Here is a 21,700-nt window from a genome sequence, read left to right on the forward strand (position 1 = left end):
CCAGGACATACCATGACACTGCCATACAGGTAGGTCAGGACATACTATGACACTGCCATACAGGTAGGCCAAGACATACCATGACACTGCCATACAGGTAGGCCAGGACATACCATGACACTGTCATACAGGGAGGCCAGGACATACCATGACACTGCCATACAGGCAGGCTCAGACATACCATGACACTGCCATACAGGCAGACCAGGACATACCATGATGATGCCATACAGGTAGACCAGGACATACCATGACACTGCCATACAGGGAGGCCAGGACATACCATGACACTGCCATACAGGTAATCCAGGACATACCATGACTCTGCCATACAGGCAGACCAGGACATACCATGACACAGCCATACAGGTAGACCAGGACATACCATGACACTGCCATACAGGCATACCAGGACATACCATGACTCTGCCATACAGGTAGGCCAGGACATACCATGACACTGCCACACAGGCAGGCCAGGACACACCATGACAATGCCATAAAGGTAGGCCAGGACACACCATGACAATGCCATAAAGGCAGACCAGGACATACCATGACACGGCCATACAGGTAGGCCAGGACATACCATGATGATGCCATACATGTAGGCCAGGACAAACCATGACACTGCCATAAAGGTAGGCCAGGACAACCTAAACCAAATGGTATCCTTAATTGATAATAAAATATCCCACAAAAAAGTAAGATATTGTAGAAGCATTCACCCTGAATTTGAAGTGATAATCAAAGAAATGTTGAATCATCAATCATACGTATTTTTTCATTTTGCAACCATCGTTAAACCTGAAATTTCGAAGTGCAAAATTGCTCTTCCGATTATAAATTATATAAATATTAACACAATAATTGCTTCATCCTGCGAATCCTATCAACAAATGAACTAAATCTGCGATCAACTGTTCAGTTGGAGCTTTTAAACAGATGTCCACTTCTGACTCCCATTTCTACCTCTACTTATTTCAGAGCTTCAAAATGAGATTTAAATTTGACAAAAAGCAGAAGTGATCAATCAAAGAACTAATGCTAAAGTTGATGTCAATGTCCTTATCATCCATTCTGGGGTAAATTTATTCCAAGGTAAAGTGGTATGAACAAAACCTCCATGCACTGGAAAATAATCAAAACCCTATGCACAATAATTCTGAATGGAAGTAAATGAATTCTTAAAACGTCCTTATTCATAAAAACACAATAGAAAAATCAGGGGCAAGCCAAGTAGCCAAAATTAAAACAAAGAAAATATAAGTCAAGTTTGCATGAAATAAAATACCATTCTATGTTTTCTGTTATATCCAGGGAAGGAAGTGTTTGTTTTCTGTTACATTCATTAAGAACCGAAAGTGTTTGTTTTCTGTTATATTCAGGGAGGGAAGTGATTGTTTTCTGCACTCTCAGGGTATGAAGTGTTTCTTTCCTGTTACATTCAGGGTGGGAAGTGTTTGTTTTCTGTTATGTCCAGGGAGGGAAGTGATTGTTTTCTGTTATATTCAGGGAGGGAAGTGTTTGTTTTCTGCAAATTCAGGGTATGAAGTGTTTCTTTCCTGTTACATTCAGGGTGGGAAGTGTGTGTTTTCAGTAACATTCAGGTTGGGAAGTGTTTCTTTTCTGTAACAATCTGGGTGGGAAGTGTTGGTTTTCTGTTTCATTCAGGGCAGGAAGTTTTTGTTTCCTGTTACATTCAGGGATGGAAGTGTTTGTTATCTGTTACATTCAGGGAGGGAAGTGTGTGTTTTCAGTAACATTCAGGTTGGGAAATGTATGTTTTCTGTTATATTCAGGGTGGGAAGTGTTTGTTTTCTGTTAAATCAGGGAGGGAAATGTCTGTGTTCTTATACATTCAGGGTGGAAAGTGTTTGTTTTCTGTTATATTCAGGGAGGGAAGTGATTGTTTCCTGTTACATTCAGGGAGGGAAGTGTTTGTTAACTGTTACATTCAGGGAGGGAAGTGTGTGTTTTCTGTTACATTCAGGGTGGAAAATGTATGTTTTCTGTTATATTCAGGGTATGAAGTGTTTCTTCCTGTTACATTTAGGGTGAGAAGTGTTTGTTTCCTGTAACATTCAGGGTGGGAAGTGTTTGTTTCATGTCACATTCAGGGTGGGAAGTGTTTGTTTCCTGTAACATTAAGGGAGGGAAGTGTTTTTTATCTGTTACATTCAGGGAGGGAAGTGTGTGTTTTCAGTAACATTCAGGGTGGGAAATGTTTGTTTTCTGTTACATTCAGGGTGGGAAGTATTTGTTTTCTGTAATATTCAGGGTAGGAAGTGTTTGTTTTCTGTTTCATGCAGGGCAGGAAGTGTTTGTTTCCTGTTACATTCAGGGAGGGAAGTGTCTCTGTTCTTATACATTCAGGGTGGGAGGTGTTTGTTTTCTGTTACATTCAAGGAGGGAAGTGTTTTTTTTATGTTGCATCCAGGTTCGGAAGGCTTTATTTGATTCCTGATAAATTCAGGGTAGTAAGACTATATATTTGCTTTCTCCTTGTGTTTGATTATCATTGGTCTGATAATCCACAAAGAAAATTCAACACAAACTATTTCTGGGAAAACAATCTTCAAAAAACAGACACACTTTCCCTGAAAAATATAACATTAATAGTTTGTTATTCTATATTTAGTCTTTACAGAATTGAAATGGTTTTCCCAGGTGTTTTTTCATGCCCTCCTCTGGTTTATAAATTAGGCTTTGAACTTCTGTATGCCAAAAATTACAATGGTTCATTTACTAAGAAGCTTTTGGTAAACGTTGGTTAACAATTATGAATGTTTTCTAAGAATAGGATTATATCAGAAAAACACAGATGCCAATCAAAATGTTGAACAAGAAAACTTGGCAAACTCACCTTTGTCTGATGCATCAAGTACTGTCAAACCAGATCATTTAACAATCTCATGATGTAAAGAAGCATTTGACCATTCATTGTATTCTAAGAAATTTCAGAACTGGTTGCTCAGCACTAATTCTATTGATAATAAGTTGCTTTACAATGAACTAATATCAACAGCAATTCTTAGAATATTTGTACAGCTGGGATTATCTTCAGCTGCATCAGTATTTTATTTATAGCTGTTGTATCTTTTGAAAATACATCTATACAGCTGTAGACTATTTATAGCTACATGTATAGCTGCTATTTCCAGATTTAGCTATTAATATCATGTTTGCTGTAAATATATAGCTGTATCTGTATTTTAGGCGCCAAAAAGTTATAATAGCTACAACATATTTTGATGTTGTTGTTGTTTTTCAAAAGTTTTATAGCTACATTTGTAGAAATACAGTAATCACTATAATATACAGCGTATACTTGATAAATCACTGCCCTCATATTGTTACTTTTGAGCCATTATATATGCCATTATTATCAACCATGTACTAATATATGCAATTGTAGAACAAGAGCACCACAGAGCAAAGGCCAAGCTTGTCAGTATTTTTTCAGTCAAACAAGGGGCACAACTCAACCATCTTTAAAGTCAGAGCTTTCCTTGTGTGTATTGTCCTTGGCAACAATTTTGAGTACTAAGTCTGATCTAAATATCTCTAAATATCTTAAATGTATGGCCTAGGTTAAAGTACTTGCACAGTGACGCCGATGCCACCGCCTGGGATGACAATGACACCAAGGCAATGACAATATTTTAATTAGTGTCTTTCAAAACATGAACAACATCTAGTTAAAAGTCCTAAAAAGGATCCTTTAATTCAGGGATCTGGGCTTGTCCCTGTAGTTTTCATTTTTTTATTACGTTTCTGATACATAATTATGATAGTTATCTCTTTGCATCTTTATTTTTACTTATCTCCAATTGTTGTCCAAAAAATTCACGTTAACATGAACTGGTCTTAACAGATATAACGCCCATGTAAAGAGGTTAAATACGTTGTTTTTTTACAGAAATCAGGGCTACCAATGGGTGTAAGAAGGCTTTATTATGCGCAAATGAAGATATGAAATAAAGTATCTGCTCAAATTGGTAAGAACAAAAAGGATATTATGATCAATTTATGACAGTTTCAAGATCAACCATTTCGACCAAATCAAATCTCGCTGCCAAACCAAAAAAGGAATCAATTCATCTCCAAGTAATTGACAAGCATAGTGTTTTATAAAAGGAAAAGTAAAAGGGAAGTAAGCAATGTATGGTGTTAATTATTAATTTCTTCTTAGTTCAATGGATCAAGCCTATCGTGCACGTAAAATATGTTTATGTTATTAATTGGGCTAGTACAATTTAACAATTGCAAATGCAATTTATTATATCAAACCTGGGGTACAATACAAAATAACAAAAGAGCATAAAATACACTTCAAGTAAAATGCTATCTGTAAGGCAAAAAAACAAAACAATTGTGTGATTAAGGTTACATCTTGTCCAAAAACATATTTTTATTAGGCTTTTATAGTAGTATAGGCTCCTCATAGGCACCAAGTTCGGCGCATGTGCAGTGGCCATTTTTGATGACATCATGATTTGGCGGGAAAATTAAAAAAAAACACTACTTTTTGGCAGGAATTTTATTAAGCCAAAGGCTGGAAAATTTGAATAACTCTGGGGTCAAGAATGATGATGTCATCAAACCTTTTCAAATATAAACAACATCCTATTGAAATGTCAACATTAATCTCCTTAGAAGTCTTGTGTCTAGTGTGTGTTGAAAACAATGGCATATTGAAATTTCAAAGTTTATCCCTTTAATGTCACCACAGTGTTCAGCGTTTGTTGTCCTAATACCCCATTGAAATGTCAAAGTTGTTCTTAACTTTAGACATGTCACTGTTTCTGCTTGTTCAAACAATGGACTTTTCGAGAATGCTATTTAAACACTTCAAAGAAAAATGTTTCTTGTTATGGGGTGTTTACCTGTAGACATTTGTCAACAAGATCTCTTGAATGGAGTACCCGACAACATCGAATTATGGCAGAATAAGGATCCCTATCAAAAAGCCAGTCTAACGTACACTGAAGTTATAAATTAGTTAATACCGGAAGGGGCATTGAATGTGGCTATGGTAAAGGTCGATCCTGAACTGATTATTGGACAAGCCCAAATGCTTAAAAGCATGGAAGCTCTATATCCCTAAACCACTCCTACACACAGGGTACAGAAGGTAGAAAATTCAGCTCTCTATGTGCTTATCAAATAATGCTCACACTGAGCCAATTTCTGACCACTGTGCGCAAGAGCGAAACTAGATTAGCTGTCCCTATTGGACAAAACTCAAGTTCCCTATTGGACAAACCCCTTGTCTGGTTCATATGATCATCTCTCATCCAGCACAGATGTAAAGAGTCTAGTTCTAGTATTTTCTGTTGGATCTCGATTCTAAGATTCACAAGTCTCAAATTCTTCAAATTTCAACATTATCTCTTTCCTTGTGGGTCAAACTTTGTTCTCTGCTCTCAGTTACCAAAATTTGACATAGATCTACCACAGCCCACCCGTTTCTGGTTCCTCCTTAATTTAGGAGTGTAACATACATAAATGGGAGTTGGTCACAATGCCAGTGGAACATGCCCTACAGTACTTTTGGTATTTAAAAAAAAGCTAAGTATGGGGGATTTAGACACCAATATTAACCCCCCCACCCCCTCCCCAAAACTATTATCAATATTTGCACTACAACACCTGTAAACACGGGGATAAGAAAAGAAAATAACATCATTTTCAAAATTACCCCTCTAAAACCTTCTTGAAGTATCTTAAGACACCACTTTTCAGGAAACATTAGAGAGTTCATTAGGATTGCCCAGAGCAGACCTTCCAGTTTATTAGATGATCATTACCAGAAATGGAAACAGTCTTTCTCTATTAAGCATGGCAAAATAGAGAAATCTAGTTAACTTCCAGTAGCATTTATGGTGTTCACAGATAAAAAAACTTGAGGGCATTAAAAAAACTTGGGAAGAAAAGAATGCATGGAAGTCACAACCAACAATCCTGAGACTGGAAACCAACAATCATGTGTCTGGAAACCAACAATCATGAGTCTGAAAACCAATAATCATGAGTCTGAAAACCAACAATCATGAGACTGGAAACCAACAATCATGAGACTGGAAACCAACAATCATGAGACTGGAAACCAACAATCATAAGTCTGGAAACCAACAATCATGTGTCTGGAAACCAACAATCATGTGTCTGGAAAACCAACAATCATGAGTCTGCAAACCAATAATCATGTGTCTGGAAACCAACAATTATGAGCCTAAAACCAACAATCATGAGACGGGAAACGGACAATCATTAGTCTGGAAACCAACAATCTTGTGTCTGGAAACCAGTAATAATGAGTCTGAAAACCAACAATCATGTGTCTGTAAAACCAACAATCTTGTGTCTGGAAACCAATAGGCATGAGACTGGAAACCAACAATCATGAGTCTGAAAACCAACAACCATGAGACTGGAAACCAACAATCATGTGTCTGGAAACCAACAATCATGTGTCTGTAAAACCAACAATCTTGTGTCTGGAAACCAATAGGCATGAGACTGGAAACCAACAATCATGGGATCAGAAACTAGCAATCAAATATCTGAAAACCAACAATTTTGTGTCTTAAAACCAACAATCATGTGTCTGGCAACCAATACTCATGAGAATGAAAACCAACCAGGCGTAGCTAGAGCCAATTTGAGATAAAGCAGATTGATGTCGGACAGCATATTGATCCCTTCACCCCACCATGCTTGAAACCAACAATCATGAGTCGGAAAACCAACAATCATGCTGCTTGAAACCAACAATCATGTTGATGCACAACTTACAATATTCCATTGCTGAAGTCAGTAAAATTCACTCTGTGTGTCAAATCTGAATCATATTTTGTACATGAAACAAAATTAATATCGAAGTGGGAATTTGCTTCATCATACAACCAAATATTCTTGTCTTTGCCTTTCACTGTTGATGTATTAGTTAGAACAGTTTCTCCCAACACTATCAGTTACTGACCAGTAATTGGGATCTAAAAGCGTTAGTAACATTAAGGTTTTGACAGCGATACTTATATTAAAACCCCATTTGCCTTCTTTCTGGCTTGGCGAGATGCAATGGACAAAAGACATTAGTATAAATCTTCAAATGAACAACCATAAGCAGTAACAAAACCATCACATGTTTCATGATAAAAGCATTATGTTTGCAAAGTGTCACCAGCTAATTACCGGTAAATGTCTTCTTTAGGTATGCATTTTATATAGACATGAAAAAGATAAACATATATTCATTCTTTCTAGCTTCAAATCATCAGGACCAAATGTAATCTGAAAACACATGTACAAGTTGCCGAGTGAAAACACTTTAGAAATGCGGTTTGTCATGAAACTTTACTTCAATGGTACCTTATACACATGCAATTTGGGTTGTTTATTGTCCAGTTGACTCTTAGCAATCACCTAACATGTACACACTATGAGTACAATTTCATTCCATATAATTACATTGCCAATGCATATATGCACGCTGGAGTTGCTTCTGCAGGGCGTCCGTCAAATACTGGTGGAATGTATGTTCAACATCCATCAGATGACCGTAAGTCACCTTTGGAATCGTTTCCATGCCACTGGGTCCACATAAGACCATCCTGGTAGTGGATGTCCACATGTTATGATGGTTAGACTAGACAGACAGATTAACCTTGCTGACCTACATAACAGATTTAGGATGGCGGAGGAGACATCTATGTTGACGCATTGGACACACAACCATCAGCCTTTCTAAAATACTATGAGAAATCAACTGCCTAAGGACAGGGTTTATTTGTTTGGCCTCCACTGATACATTTGCTTGAACAGCATTGACATGTTAGTTTGCAAAGACAAATGTAATAAAGCATCTTGTTTTGAGATGAGTGGAGTTTCTCTTTGTTTTAGGCGGATGGGCACCAGCGAGTCTATAAAAGAAAGGGCCAACTCTATGTTGACGTTTTCGTGCATGAGCAGAGGCTCAGTTATGGTCCGAGTCCGTATTACTCATTATTTCAAGACCCCTTTGGTGGTCATTGATGGCAACTTAAATGCATTGAAGTACCATGACAAAGTTGTCTGGCCTCACATAATCCTTATTACTGCACAGAAAGATCTAACTATTTAACATGATAACATCAGACCTCATGTGGCCAGAAAATGTCCTTATTACCTTAACACAAACATCAAACACGTCCATGACTGGTCACCTTTTAGACCATATTTTTCTACCCCAGAAATTAAAATATTTATGGGAAATTAAATTGTTGCACAACATACTGGCAACGCTTATGTTAACTGAAGAATAGTGTTAATGTAATAAATGGTGTGAATACTCTCATCAGATCTATGACATCCAAAGTAGGAGCAGGACTGGCTGCAAGAAGGGGACATCTCCGCTACTGATACCGAACCGACTTTTGTTGTGGGAATGTTGAGAATGCTGATGTTCACATGCATGGCATGTCTTAAAGGTTTGTGACTATCACAAGATTGTGAGGGACTTGATTCATTGATTGCAGAACTTTAAAATGAAATTAATTAAAAGCAATAATTCAAAACCAAACTTAAAGTACATTTAATACATATTTTTTCATATTTATGCCTTTTTCCTGTCAGTAATAAACAAAGCATGTAAGCATTCTGTATGCCTTATGTGTCCATTTTCCATGTTCACAGTGTATCTAAGGGATCAAACTCAATCATGTACTTACTTAAGATAAATCAAGAGTTATTTTTCATACACTAGAAAACCGCAGTATTTATGGCAATAAAGAAGAAATGACAGATATCTCTAATTAAACCCGACATGATATTCTAGAGTAATGATCTGTTCTCAATTGCAACATTAACGAGAACTCTTATTTTCTATTGTCAGCAAATGAAATGATCACTAATTCTCGGATTGTTTCAAGCTCTGAGATTAAAGTGAGCTTTAAGTGTTATTATTTTCTATCTTCCACACCATCAAATTAAATTCTTTATAAATCATATATCAAATTGTCTTTTATCTCAGTCAAATCTGAAATTCAATCATTTTAGACTTGATTATTAAACTGAAACTGAAACACAAATACTATTGTAGAGATGGTCTTCAATGTTTCCCAGTTACGATATTGTAAGATTATTTCAGGAATTTTGTTTACTTGGAGAGTACAGATGTAAGACTGCTATTTCCAAACATCAGGTGTACTCTGAACCCCTCAAAGTTTACATTTAGCTCTTCAGGGACATACATAGTATTTGTTTCAGTAATATTGTATGTGTTGATAAATCCCCCTTCAACAATATCACATATAACAAGCAATATAACATCTCACTTACCAGCTCTTGCTGGATGGCCATGACCTGCGTGTGACCCGGGCCAGGATCAGGTATCGGCGGTACTTGAGGGGCTCATATTGCATGCCCACGGGCTTTGCCTCAGGTTCTAGGCTTTTAGCTTCTTCCAAAGGCATAGGGGAGCTTGACTGGCGACTGAACGCCCACAGGTGCTGGTTACATTCACTGTCCAGGGACATCTGGCCGACCATGGGACAGTCACTGTAAGGGCTATCAATGGACATGGTGCGGTCCAGTGACTTATTGGCTCGAAACAACTTCATGTTGACCGGCATAGCGAATCTACACCTATATCTCTGTTCTACACTTCTAGCTCAATGGCCTGAAATAACAAGAAGATGTTGTCTACGCTGTGAAATCCAACAATGCAATTTTTACAAACTTAATTAGCATATATGGGCTTATTTCCTGTGTTTTTTTCCCCAAAAAATTGCATGAGAAAATGCCCTACTGAAAGCTTCTAGTTTAATCTTATTTTCTAAGATATAATGATTATTGAATGTACCTTGCAAACTGTGTAAATCATGTCAACTTCAAGCATGAATGTACCTTGCAAACCGTGTAAATCATGTCAACTCCAATCATGTATGTACCTTGCAAACAGTGTAAATCATGTCAACTTCAAGCATGAATGTACCTTGCAAACAGTGTAAATCATGTCAACTTCAAGCATGAATGTACCTTGCAAACTGTGTAAATCATGTCAATTTCAAGCATGAATGTACCTTTCCAATCATGTAAATCATGTTAACTTCAAGCATGAATGTACCTTGCAAACTGTGTAAATCATGTCAACTTCAAGCATGAATGTACCTTGCAAACTGTGTAAATCATGTCAATTTCAAGCATGAATGTACCTTTCCAATCATGTAAATCATGTTAACTTCAAGCATGAAAGTACCTTGCAAACTGTGTAAATCATGTTAACTTCAAGCATGAATGTACCTTTCAAACCGTGTAAATCATGTTAACTTTAAGCATTAAAAAAAATATCACTCAATTTTGAATGTAACATGCAAACTGTGTAACCATGTCAACTTCAAGTTTCAAAACATTTATTGCTCAATTACTTTAGCATGGATCGAGTAAATAACATGAACAAAAGTTTTTAGTACAGGACATCACAGCAGCCAATGATCATTTCTTGTAAAGTTTTTTTCATATTTGACCAATGGACCGATTGGACAAACAAACTATTGAAGGACAGCCAGATGACAGACAGTGGATGATGGGTAAAGCTGACGAATTATATATATAAGTTTAAGATATGTTTGATAATCTCAAGCATGGAGATCTTTCTAACAACCTGCACAAACTGGCATTTTTACGTCCATTAGACAGAAGCTTCTTTCTCAACAGTACACTATCTTACCTCCATAGAAATCTAATGTACCTTCACCATATGCCAATGCATGCATGAAGCAAAATAATTGTAAGCTTTTTTACAATGGTGCATTAAGTAATTCTGAAGCCAGCCACAGGACTAAGGTCTACCAGAGATTTTTTTCTTCAGAGCTACAGATAAGGGTCGTAAGTGGCGTAAATATGCATTTAAATGCGCGAATGGTGATAAAAATAAACATCTGTTTGAAATTGTACAAAACCAAATTGCTATAAGGGCGTACCGTTACTATGATTTATTAACAACCGTTTTGGGGGAAAACTGTTTTTACTATATCAAAGATGACTGCTAAACCAGTGTAAAATCATTTCAACTCCTAGCAAGATCATTGTGATTTGTATTATGCAAAGGAATGTAAGCCCTGTCCAGTGTTCTTAATAGATGATACTTAGGATCAAGCCTATTGTGTATTAAAAATACAAGTATGTTTACACTTCAATGTGCCAATAGACATTAAAAATCACCATAACACTTAAAAGAAACCAAAGGTGTACACTACCCTTTACAAAACAAGACGGCCATGATGGCCCTAAACTGCTCACTTGAGTAGAAATGTTTGACCTTTGTAATCAATAAAGCTTGATATTTGTTCTCAAGGGTGTACATATGGTCCAAATTTCAAAACTGTAGCTTCAAAAATAAGAAAGTAGGTAAAACAAATCAACTGACAATGTCAATATTGATATTTGTTTTCAAAACGGTACACAGACTCGAAATTTCATTACAGATACTTTAAAAATAAGAAGGTAGGTCAAAACGTTACAATTAAGGTCATCCAGGCACAGCATTGATATTTGTTTTCAAAACTGTACACATGGTCAACATGTTTGCTGCAGCTTTAAAAAAAGGTCCCAGTCAAGGTCATCGGAGGATAACATTCATATTTGTTTTCAAAACTGTACACATGGTCTAAATTTCATTACTGCAGCTTGAAAAATAAAAAGTAGGTCAACAGATCACAGTCAAGGTCATCCTGTTTAAAAAACTATACACATGGTCAAAATTTCATTACTGTAGCAAATAAGTCGAGGAGTCGATCACAATAGTCGGACCCAAGTACACAAATCATGCACAAAACCTTATGGCTCCCTCGAGGTCAAAATTTCACACTTCCCCCCCCCCCCCCCCCCGAGTGCGTGTTCAAAAAATAAACAAACAATTTCTAGGTGTTAAAATGTTTGTAAGTTGTAAAAATTGCAATGACAGTTGAAAGGCAATTTGATAAGGTGTGAAAAAACGTTTATCACTGTTTACACATGACGGATAGTAGTTGATAAGGACATTTGAGAAGATAATTATGAGAAGTTAATGAAGCTTTTTGTAAAAATAAACATTTCTATTTATTCATTTATTGTTATTTCTTTTACATTTTACATTTAGTATTAGGGATTGAAAATCGAACAAAAGTCATAATCAATCATCGAAAATAATCGGACGAGCCATTTCAATCAATCATCGATTATATAATCGAAACGGAACAAGTGAATATATTACAAATATATCAAAAACTATATTGGTTTGTACATACATGTCTTTAAATGAATAAACATATTACAATAAGTTATGTTTTATATGCTGTTTTGTTATACATTCCAGGTTACAATTGATAATTTAGTAAAATGTTTTTAGGAGATAACTTAATTTTAAAATAATTGAGAATAAAAACTTGATTTTTCCACACTACAAGTATATACCAGACAGTAGTTTTATATTTATTAAAAAGATTAACCATAAACTGATGAATTATTTACATAATTATCAGCATTTTCATCACTTTAAAACAGATATTACATGATTTGGAACAAAAATATAGTACAAAATGTATTTACATGTAGCATTTTAAAAAATGTGTCAGCCATGGGAGCTGACATGTTGAAACGAATGTTGCGAGAGTTAGTTCCCCTGATTTCTAATTGCCGTATAACCCCGTACCGTTTCCCGTTTTAAAGAAAATCAGTACATACACAACACGGTTACTTCCCTTTCCTGTACATTAGCGATAATCCATTATGGAATAATAAAATCGATTATCCCCAACCTCGAACACAAATAATCGACTTTCGACAATACTCGATCATCGTTTTATCCCTATTTAGTATACATTTAGTATATGGCAGCCTTTGAACATATGAGCGATTTCCACAACGCAACACAGCATTGGTGTCTTAGTAAACAGTCGGTTTGAAGACTTCAAACTTAAAATACACGGATACACTGATACAAGATATTTCATAACAGACTGGAAAATTAAAACTCGGGTCATTCGAAACATTGGTTCCCTCGAGGCTTTGGCTCGGTCCCCGGCGTCCTCGAGGAATCACAGTTTTACTGTATTTGTTTTCAAAACTCTGCACATGACTAAAAGTTCATTGCTGTAGCTTCAAAAGTAAGTCGGTCAAAAGGTCACAGGCAATGTCATCCATGCACAACATTGATAATTGTTTTCAAAATTGTGAACATGATCCAAATTGCTTTGCTGTAGCTTCAAAAAAAAATAAAGTAGGTCAAAAGCTCACAGTTAAAGTCAATTAAGAATAACATTGATATTTGTTTTGAAAACTGTACACATGGTCCAAATTTCACAGCAGGAGCTTAAAGAATAACAAAGTAGGTCAAAAGGTCACAGACAAGGTCATTATAGGACAACATTGATATCAATTTTTAAAACTCTTTACTTTAAAGTTCAAATTTCAATGCTCTAGCTTCAAAAATAGTAGAAGTAGGTCAAAAGGTTACAGTCAAGGTCAGCCGCAACAACATTGATTTCTGTTAAAAACAGTACACATGGTCCAAAATTCAGTTGTGTATCTCCAAAAACAAGAAAGTATGTCAAAAGGTCACAGTCTAGGCCATCCAAGGAAAACATTGATATTTGTTTTCAAAACTCTACACATGGACCAAATTTCATTGCTGTAGTTCCAAAAATAAGAAAGTAGGTCAAAATGTCACAGTCAAGGTTATCTGAGGACAACATTGATCTTTGTTTTCAAACTCTACACATGGTCAAAATTCCATTGCTGTAGCTTCAAAAATAAGACAGTAGGTCAAAAGGGTGGGACCGGCTTTGAACCAAGGGTCATAATTTGCACAATCTTGGTAGAGGACCACTATATGATGCTTGTAACAAATTATGCTTGTAAAATATTATTTAAGGTCAGGGCCTAGTGGTTTCAGAACAGAAGATTTTAAAAAATACCATATATAAGTCCAAAGAAAACCTCAGGGCGTGGCCAGTTTTGCCACAGGCATAATTTGAAGTTCATAAGCAATTGTGCTATGTACAGGCACACAAATGACGGACAGTGCACTATCCTTAGAAGTGACTATTTTGAAGACCTAATAAAATTTAAAATATTTTCCCTTGTTACTAAAAATAGACAAAAATAAAAAAATCTTCAACAGAAGGGGAGACCATATAACAAGACTTGTTGTCCTTGTTTCAAGAGTAAACTTTACATAACTATCAGAATTTAATTAAACATATTTATAGTAAGCTTGTTACCCACAGGGTGGTGCCAATTTTGACCTTAGGGGCATCATTTGAATAAACTTGATAGACAACCACTAGACAATGTTACACACCAAAGATATAAGCTCTAGGCTCATGTTTTTTGTCGAGAAAAGTTATGTAGTTTTTCCTTACGTTCTGCATAAAATTCATTTCTTTGAACAATTTTGAAAGAGTACCATCCAAAGATCATTCCGATGATGTTTCATCAAAATTGTCCAAGTGGTTTAGGAGAAGATTATGTTTATCAGCAATTGTTGGCGCTGGACGACACATGATGCAAGACGAACGCAGCAGGTGATATGTAATGAGGAAGGGGTTGGATTAGACCATGGGTGATGAGAACAACAGGTGATATGTAATGAGGAAAAGGGTTGGTTTAGACCAGGGGTGATGAGAACATCAGGTGATATGTAACGAGGAAAAGGGTTGGTTAAGACCAGGGGTGATGAGAACATCAGGTGATATGTAATGAGGAAAGGGTTGGTTTAGACCAGGGGTGATGAGAACATCAGGTGATATGTAACGAGGAAAAGGGTTGGTTTAGACCAAGGGTGATGAGAACATCAGGTGATATGTAACGAGGAAAAGGTTGCTTTAGACCAGGGGTGATGAGAACATCAGGTGATATGTAATGGATCAGGTGATATGTAATGAGGAAAGGGTTGGTTTAGACCAGGGGTGATGAGAACAACAGGTGATATGTAATGAGGAAAGGGTTGGTTTAGACCAGGGGTGATGAGAACATCAGGTGATATGTAATGAGGAAAGGGTTGGTTTAGACCAGGGGTGATGAGAACAACAGGTGATATGTCATGAGGGAAGGGTTGGTTTAGACCAGGGGTGATGAGAACATCAGGTGATATGTAATGAGGAAAGGGTTGGTTTTGACCAGAGGTGCTGAGAACAGCAGGTGATATGTCATGAGGGAAGGGTTGGTTTAGACCAGGGGTGATGAGAACATCAGGTGATATGTAATGAGGAAAGGGTTGGTTTAGACCAGGGGTGATGAGAACATCAGGTGATATGTAATGAGGAAAGGGTTGGTTTAGACCAGGGGTGATGAGAACAACAGGTGATATGTAATGAGGAAAGGGTTGGTTTAGACCAGGGGTGATGAGAACATCAGCTGATATGTAATGAGGAAAGGGTTGGTTTAGACCAGGGGTGATGAGAACAACAGGTGATATGTAATGAGGAAAGGGTTGGTTTAGACCAGGGGTGATGAGAACATCAGGTGATATGTAATGAGGAAAGGGTTGGTTTAGACCAAGGGTGATGAGAACATCAGGTGATATGTAATGAGGAAAGGGTTGGTTTAGACCATGGGTGATGAGAACATCAGGTGATATGTAATGAGGAAAGGGTTGGTTTAGACCAGGGGTGATGAGAACATCAGGTGATATGTAATGAGGAAGAGTTGGTTTAGACCAGGGGTGATGAGAACATCAGGTGATATGTCATGAGGAAAGGGTTGGTTTAGACCAGGGGTGATGAGAACATCAGGTGATATGTAATGAGGAAGAGTTGGTTTAGACCAGGGGTGATGAGAACATCAGGTGATATGTCATGAGGGAAGGGTTGGTTTAGACCAGGGGTGATGAGAACATCAGGTGATATGTAATGAGGAAGAGTTGGTTTAGACCAGGGGTGATGAGAACAGGTTATATGTAATGAGGAAGGGGTTGGTTTAGACCAGGGGTGTTGAGAACAAAAGATGATATGTTATGAAGAAAAGGGTTGGTTTAGACCTGGAGGGATGAGAACATCAGGTGATATGTAAAGAAGAAAGGGTTGGTTTAAACCAGGGGTGTTGAACAAAACAGATGATATGTTATGAAGAAAATGGTTGGTTTAGACCTGGGGTGATGAGAACAACAGGTTATATGCAATGAGGAAAGGGTTGATTTAGACCAGGGGTAATGATGACAAGGGTTGGTTAGACAAGGGGAAATAAAGACAAGGGTTTGAGAGGACAATGTGTGCTGTAGGTAAGGGATAATGATGACTGTGGTGAGAAAAAAAAAAGGTAAAGATGATAAGAGTTGATGAAGACAAATGGTGATAAAGATAAAGGTTTGAAAGAGAATTGCGATGATTAAAGACAGTGTCTTGAAAGTTGTCAGAAAAAACAAATACATGCATGCATTATTCTGACTCAAAAGGTTCAGGTAAGTTCAACCATAGTAATGTGTACAACACCTGTCACAGTTATGTAACAAATGCTCCTGATTGGACCATGTTGGGCATATAGCCAATATTTGAGGACAATGGATGTTTGAATCAATGCCTCCTGATTGCATGCAATTAATAATTTTGTATAAATTGTATTTTGTATAACTAAAGGCCATAACCAAACCTCACCATCAAGTTAAAGATCCAAGTTTTCTCTTTAAATTGATCAAACAATGGATGTTTGACTCAAAAGGTTCAGGTAAGTTCAAACCCAGGTTCAGGCAAACCCCAAGTTTTTGTGTTGAAGGTGGCTCTGATTCTTGACCTGCTAAGCACAAACTCGATAGGGGTCATCTGGTGTTTATTTAAAACCACCCTACTAAGTTTAAGAACTGTAGGACCAAACATACTCCAGATATTAATCAGACAAGCTTTATGTGTCCTAGATTACCACAACATGACCTTTGAACTTTCAACCCAATAGGGGTCAATTACTGGTCAGGATCAACCTCCAACTAATTTTAAGACCAAGCATACACTAGTAATCCATTAAAAAGCTTTTTGATTTCAAGGTCAACAATACAATGACCTTTGACCTGATTACCTCAAAATCAATGTGTCATCTAATGGCCAAGACCAACCTACCAAGATTGAGGAGAGTAGGACCCAGCCTACCCTAGTTATAAATCAAGTAAGTTTGTTGTATTCAAGGTAACCTCAACAACGAAATTACCTCAAAAAGCAAAAGGGGACACATACTGGTCATGACCAACCTCCCAACAAATTTTGAGGAATGTAGGACCAAGCATATATTATCAATCAGACAAGCTTATCTGTCAACAGTCACCATGACCTTTGACCTACTGACTTCAAAATCAATAGGGGTCAACTACTTGTCATTACCAACCTCCCTACCAAATTTGAGGAGCATATGACCTAGCATACCGTAGCTATCTATCAGGCAAGCTTTTTGTAGTCAAGGTCACCATGAAAATGAGCAATGACCTCAATATCAATAGAGGTTAACTACTGTTTTTGACCAACCTCCCTATCAAGTTTTAGAACAGACAAGGCTTGGTCTACCAACAGACAGACCAACAGAATGACAGGTGCAAAGTAATATACCCCTGTATGCATCTAGTATAGGCCTGTGTTTCAAATACATTCATTTTCTACTTCTGAGCAATATTTACTTTTCATACTTAATACATCAACAAATAATTCCAAAAAAAATTGTTGAAATGGAACAATGCCATGATTGAACAAGTAAATTGATCACGTTTGTATCAAATAATAAAGTGCAGCTAAATATATTAGACAAATCAATTCACATAATGACTTTCCATTTATTTTCTCTAAAAATGAACTGCAAATGTTGGTTTCATAAAATATTCCATTAACTAAACCTTAGTAATTTTACTTAGTTGGCAAAATGATAAATAAATCCTTTCCATATAGGGCAGCAAACAGAAATTGATAAATGACTGCATCTTCCAAATAATTGCATAAATGTTTTATGAGACATTTCCTATTGTCTATTGAATCTTGGAATGACATTGTATTTTCGTAAAAGGTTCATGAAGGCCCTTAAATATATTCTGTCTGGTAGTTTATACAGATTTATCAGAGAAATTAACATTGAGAAATTAACATTGATACAGTAAATTCGACATTTTTCACTGTTTTGAAATTTTAGCCTGTTCTCATGACCAGATCAAATATCAGCGCGCAAAGGGGTGGGACACAGTTCCAACAACATCATTTCTGAAATGACAGTTAGTTTGTATACAATTTGGGGCCATTTTCTGAAACACTATAATAACATGTCATTTTATATCCTTTTTAGACATAAAATTAAAAAAAAATGTTTTCAGTCTGTAATCGCAAAGTATTTCACCTCTTGAACACCTTGAAAAGTAAATATTTCAGTTGTGGCTTTGTAACTATTTAAATATAGGTTTTGGTTCTCACTCAGTGAAATATATTACAATCTTACACTGAAACAACCAATTATCCTCTTTAAATTGCTAACCTGAAGACCATAGCTTTTAATGTGAAAGCTGACCATACAATCTTTCTAACCAAGCCTATGAAGATTGGTTATAATATAGAACATGAGCCCCTTTGAATGGTCGACTCAACACACCCTAAACAAAAAAAAGCAACTGTATTTGCCTTTATGAGACAAGTTTATTTGGAAGACAACAGATACAAGGGGGTGACAATCAACAGAAAAAGAATCCTCTTTAACTTCTAATTTAATGCCTTCTCACCATTTTACATATTTCAGAATAATTATCCTCCATTTAATACATGTAAATGTACATGTATATATATACAAAGATCACCCAAAAACTGAGCATGTCACAATCTTATGAGAAAACACTTGCGGCTGAATATAAATCAGAATTACATGGATTTGTTTAAAGATAAGATCGATATATAATTCTTTCCTTTTTAATTTACAAGGAAACTTGTATTTGTAACATGTGTGAATCACGTTTAAGTGTGTTTCTCAGATATACTCGCCAAATTTGAGACAGCAAATACATCTCAACATGCTTCATTCAGCAATTACAAAGTAACTATCAGAAAAATCAACAAAACATTCTTCTATTAAAGAGGGGTTTGTGTCACAAATCAAAAATGATACTTGATGTTGCCCCCAAGAACAGTTGGGTATAAATGACCACCCCTCACCAAATTCTGCTTCACTACATCATTTTCCTGCGCTAAACAGCGCCCCCTACCATTCTGACCAAACTATGATAGTCAGTCTATTTTGACACAATTATTCTCCCCTATACAGTGTTATGTGGAGAAATAGAATAAACTAATAATTAACTAAGTGACCAATAAACTAAGTGACCAATATTATGTATATATCAAGACAAACTCTTTCACCCATTTTAAAATAAAGATTACACTGATGGATGTCAAAGTTGTTTTTCTCATATTTGAATGGGTGATCTAGTTTTGATTAACTTAAAAATTACATCCTTGATTTTATAGACAAATGTTATGACAAAGTTTGATGGATTTGAGTTAAAAATGTGTCCTAAAGTGACCTTCTTGTTGACCCACTTACAATTTGAATACATGACAAAAATTCATTAGGATTGGGTGGAAAAAGTGGCCTCAAGATATGTAATTTTTTAAACATGTTGTTGCAATTAGTCAATGATTCAATGAGCCCTTATCATAAATATCTAACATTTCACCAAGACAATTATTCTGACTTAAAGTTACAACAATTGTATATAAAACATGTATTTTGTCTTATTTTTGACCTGTGAAATACTTTTGAACAAACATTGCCATTATTTAAACTTTAACTAGTATTGATATTAACCAAACAGTTTGAAAACAATATAGAAACAAAATTAATTGCACATCTCCAGTGTAAAGTTTCCAACAAACCTTAAGGGCACTTTTTGGTTATCCTATAACCTGCAATTATGTTGTTTTTCATTCTCTGGTACAAAAAAGGACTGTGCACTTCAGAGGCTTGTTTGCTGTCTTTTTTGCATGCTGAAACATATGCTGACTACTGAAACTGTAACATTTCATAGCAATATTTTTCAATCAAGTTGTCAAAAGTTGTCACCTGATAATTAAACAACAACAGCATGGAACAGCCAGCAAATCCCAGTAAATCCATATGGAACAATAATGAGGACATTACAAGCAATGAACACTTCTCCAGCTTAGTTCCTGACAATGGACTCCATGAACTTGATGAAGTCAATATGATTGTGGAAAACCTACAGAGTAAGGCAACATTTCCCAGTGTTTCAGTTTGTATTAAACCATACACTTCATTTATTCCAGGAACTGATATTAATTTAATAATGTTTTGAGTCAATGAACCATTTATTATTCAAGAATTCAGGTAAGAAGATAACAATCTTTTGATGAAGACAATTGCTAAACCCTTTCATGTCAAACACAAGAGTACCACTATCACCATTATACCTTGCAGTATCAGCATACATCAGTATACATGGCAGCATCAGTATACCTTGCAGTATCAGCATACATCAGTATACATGGCAGCATCAGTATACCTTGCAGTATCAGCATACATCAGTATACATGGCAGCATCAGTATACCTTGCAGTATCAGCATACATGGCAGTATCAGTATACCTTGCAGTATCAGCATACATCAGTATACATGGCAGTATCAGCATTCATCAGTATACATGGCAGTATCAGCATACATCAGTATACATGGCAGTATCAGCATAAACCAGTATGCATGGCAGTATCAGAATACATCAGTATACATGGCAGTATCAGCATACATGGCAGTATCAGCATACATCAGTATACATGGCTGTATCAGCATACATGGCAGTATCAGCATACATGGCTGTATCAGCATACATGGCTGTATCAGCATACATGGCATAAACGGTATACATGGCAGTATCAGCATACATGGCTGTATCAGCATACATGGCAGTATCAGCATACATGGCAGATCAGTATACATGGCAGTATCAGCATACATGGCAGTATCAGCATACATCAGTATACATGGCAGTATCAGTATACATGGCAGCATCGGTATACATGGCAGATCAGTATACATGGCAGCATCAGTATACATGGCAGCATCAGTATACATGGCAGTATCAGTATACATGGCAGTATCAGTATACATGGCAGATCAGTATACATGGCATCAACAGTATACATGGCAGATCAGTATACATGGCGGCATCAGCATACATGGCAGTATCAGCATACATGGCAGTATCAGTATACATGGCAGCATCAGTGTATACATGGCAGATCAGTATACATGGCAGCATCAGTATACATGGCAGCATCAGTATACATGGCAGTATCAGTATACATGGCAGATCAGTATACATGGCAGTATCAGTATACATGGCGGCATCAGTATACATGGCAGATCAGTATACATGGCATCAACAGTATACATGGCAGATCAGTATACATGGCAGCATCAGTATACATGGCATCATCAGTATACATGGCGGCATCAGTATACATGGCAGTATCAGTATACATGGCAGTATCAGTATACATGGCAGCATCAGTATACATGGCATCATCAGTATACATGGTAGCATCAGCATACATGGCAGATCAGCATACATGGCAGCATCAGTATACATGGCAGCATCAGCATACATGCCATCAACAGTATACATGGCAGTATCAGTATACATGGCAGTATCAGTATACATGACAGTATCAGTATACATGGCAGCATCAGTATACATGGAATCATCAGTATA

General features: G+C 36.5%; 1 protein-coding gene across 1 annotated transcript in view; it reads right to left on the reverse strand.

The window, feature by feature from the left end:
* Window positions 1-21,700, reverse strand: part of LOC128214151 (cAMP-specific 3',5'-cyclic phosphodiesterase 4C-like) — a 406,322-nt gene that overhangs the window by 374,548 nt on the left and 10,074 nt on the right. Inside the window, exon 2 of the mRNA XM_052920452.1 lies at window positions 9,325-9,664. Within this exon, the coding sequence (XP_052776412.1) occupies window positions 9,325-9,617 (293 nt within the window). The 5' untranslated portion in view covers window positions 9,618-9,664. The remainder of the gene's footprint in view (window positions 1-9,324; window positions 9,665-21,700) is intronic.

Source organism: Mya arenaria, chromosome 13 (genome assembly GCF_026914265.1).
Source record: "Mya arenaria isolate MELC-2E11 chromosome 13, ASM2691426v1".
Classification (NCBI taxonomy): domain Eukaryota; kingdom Metazoa; phylum Mollusca; class Bivalvia; order Myida; family Myidae; genus Mya; species Mya arenaria.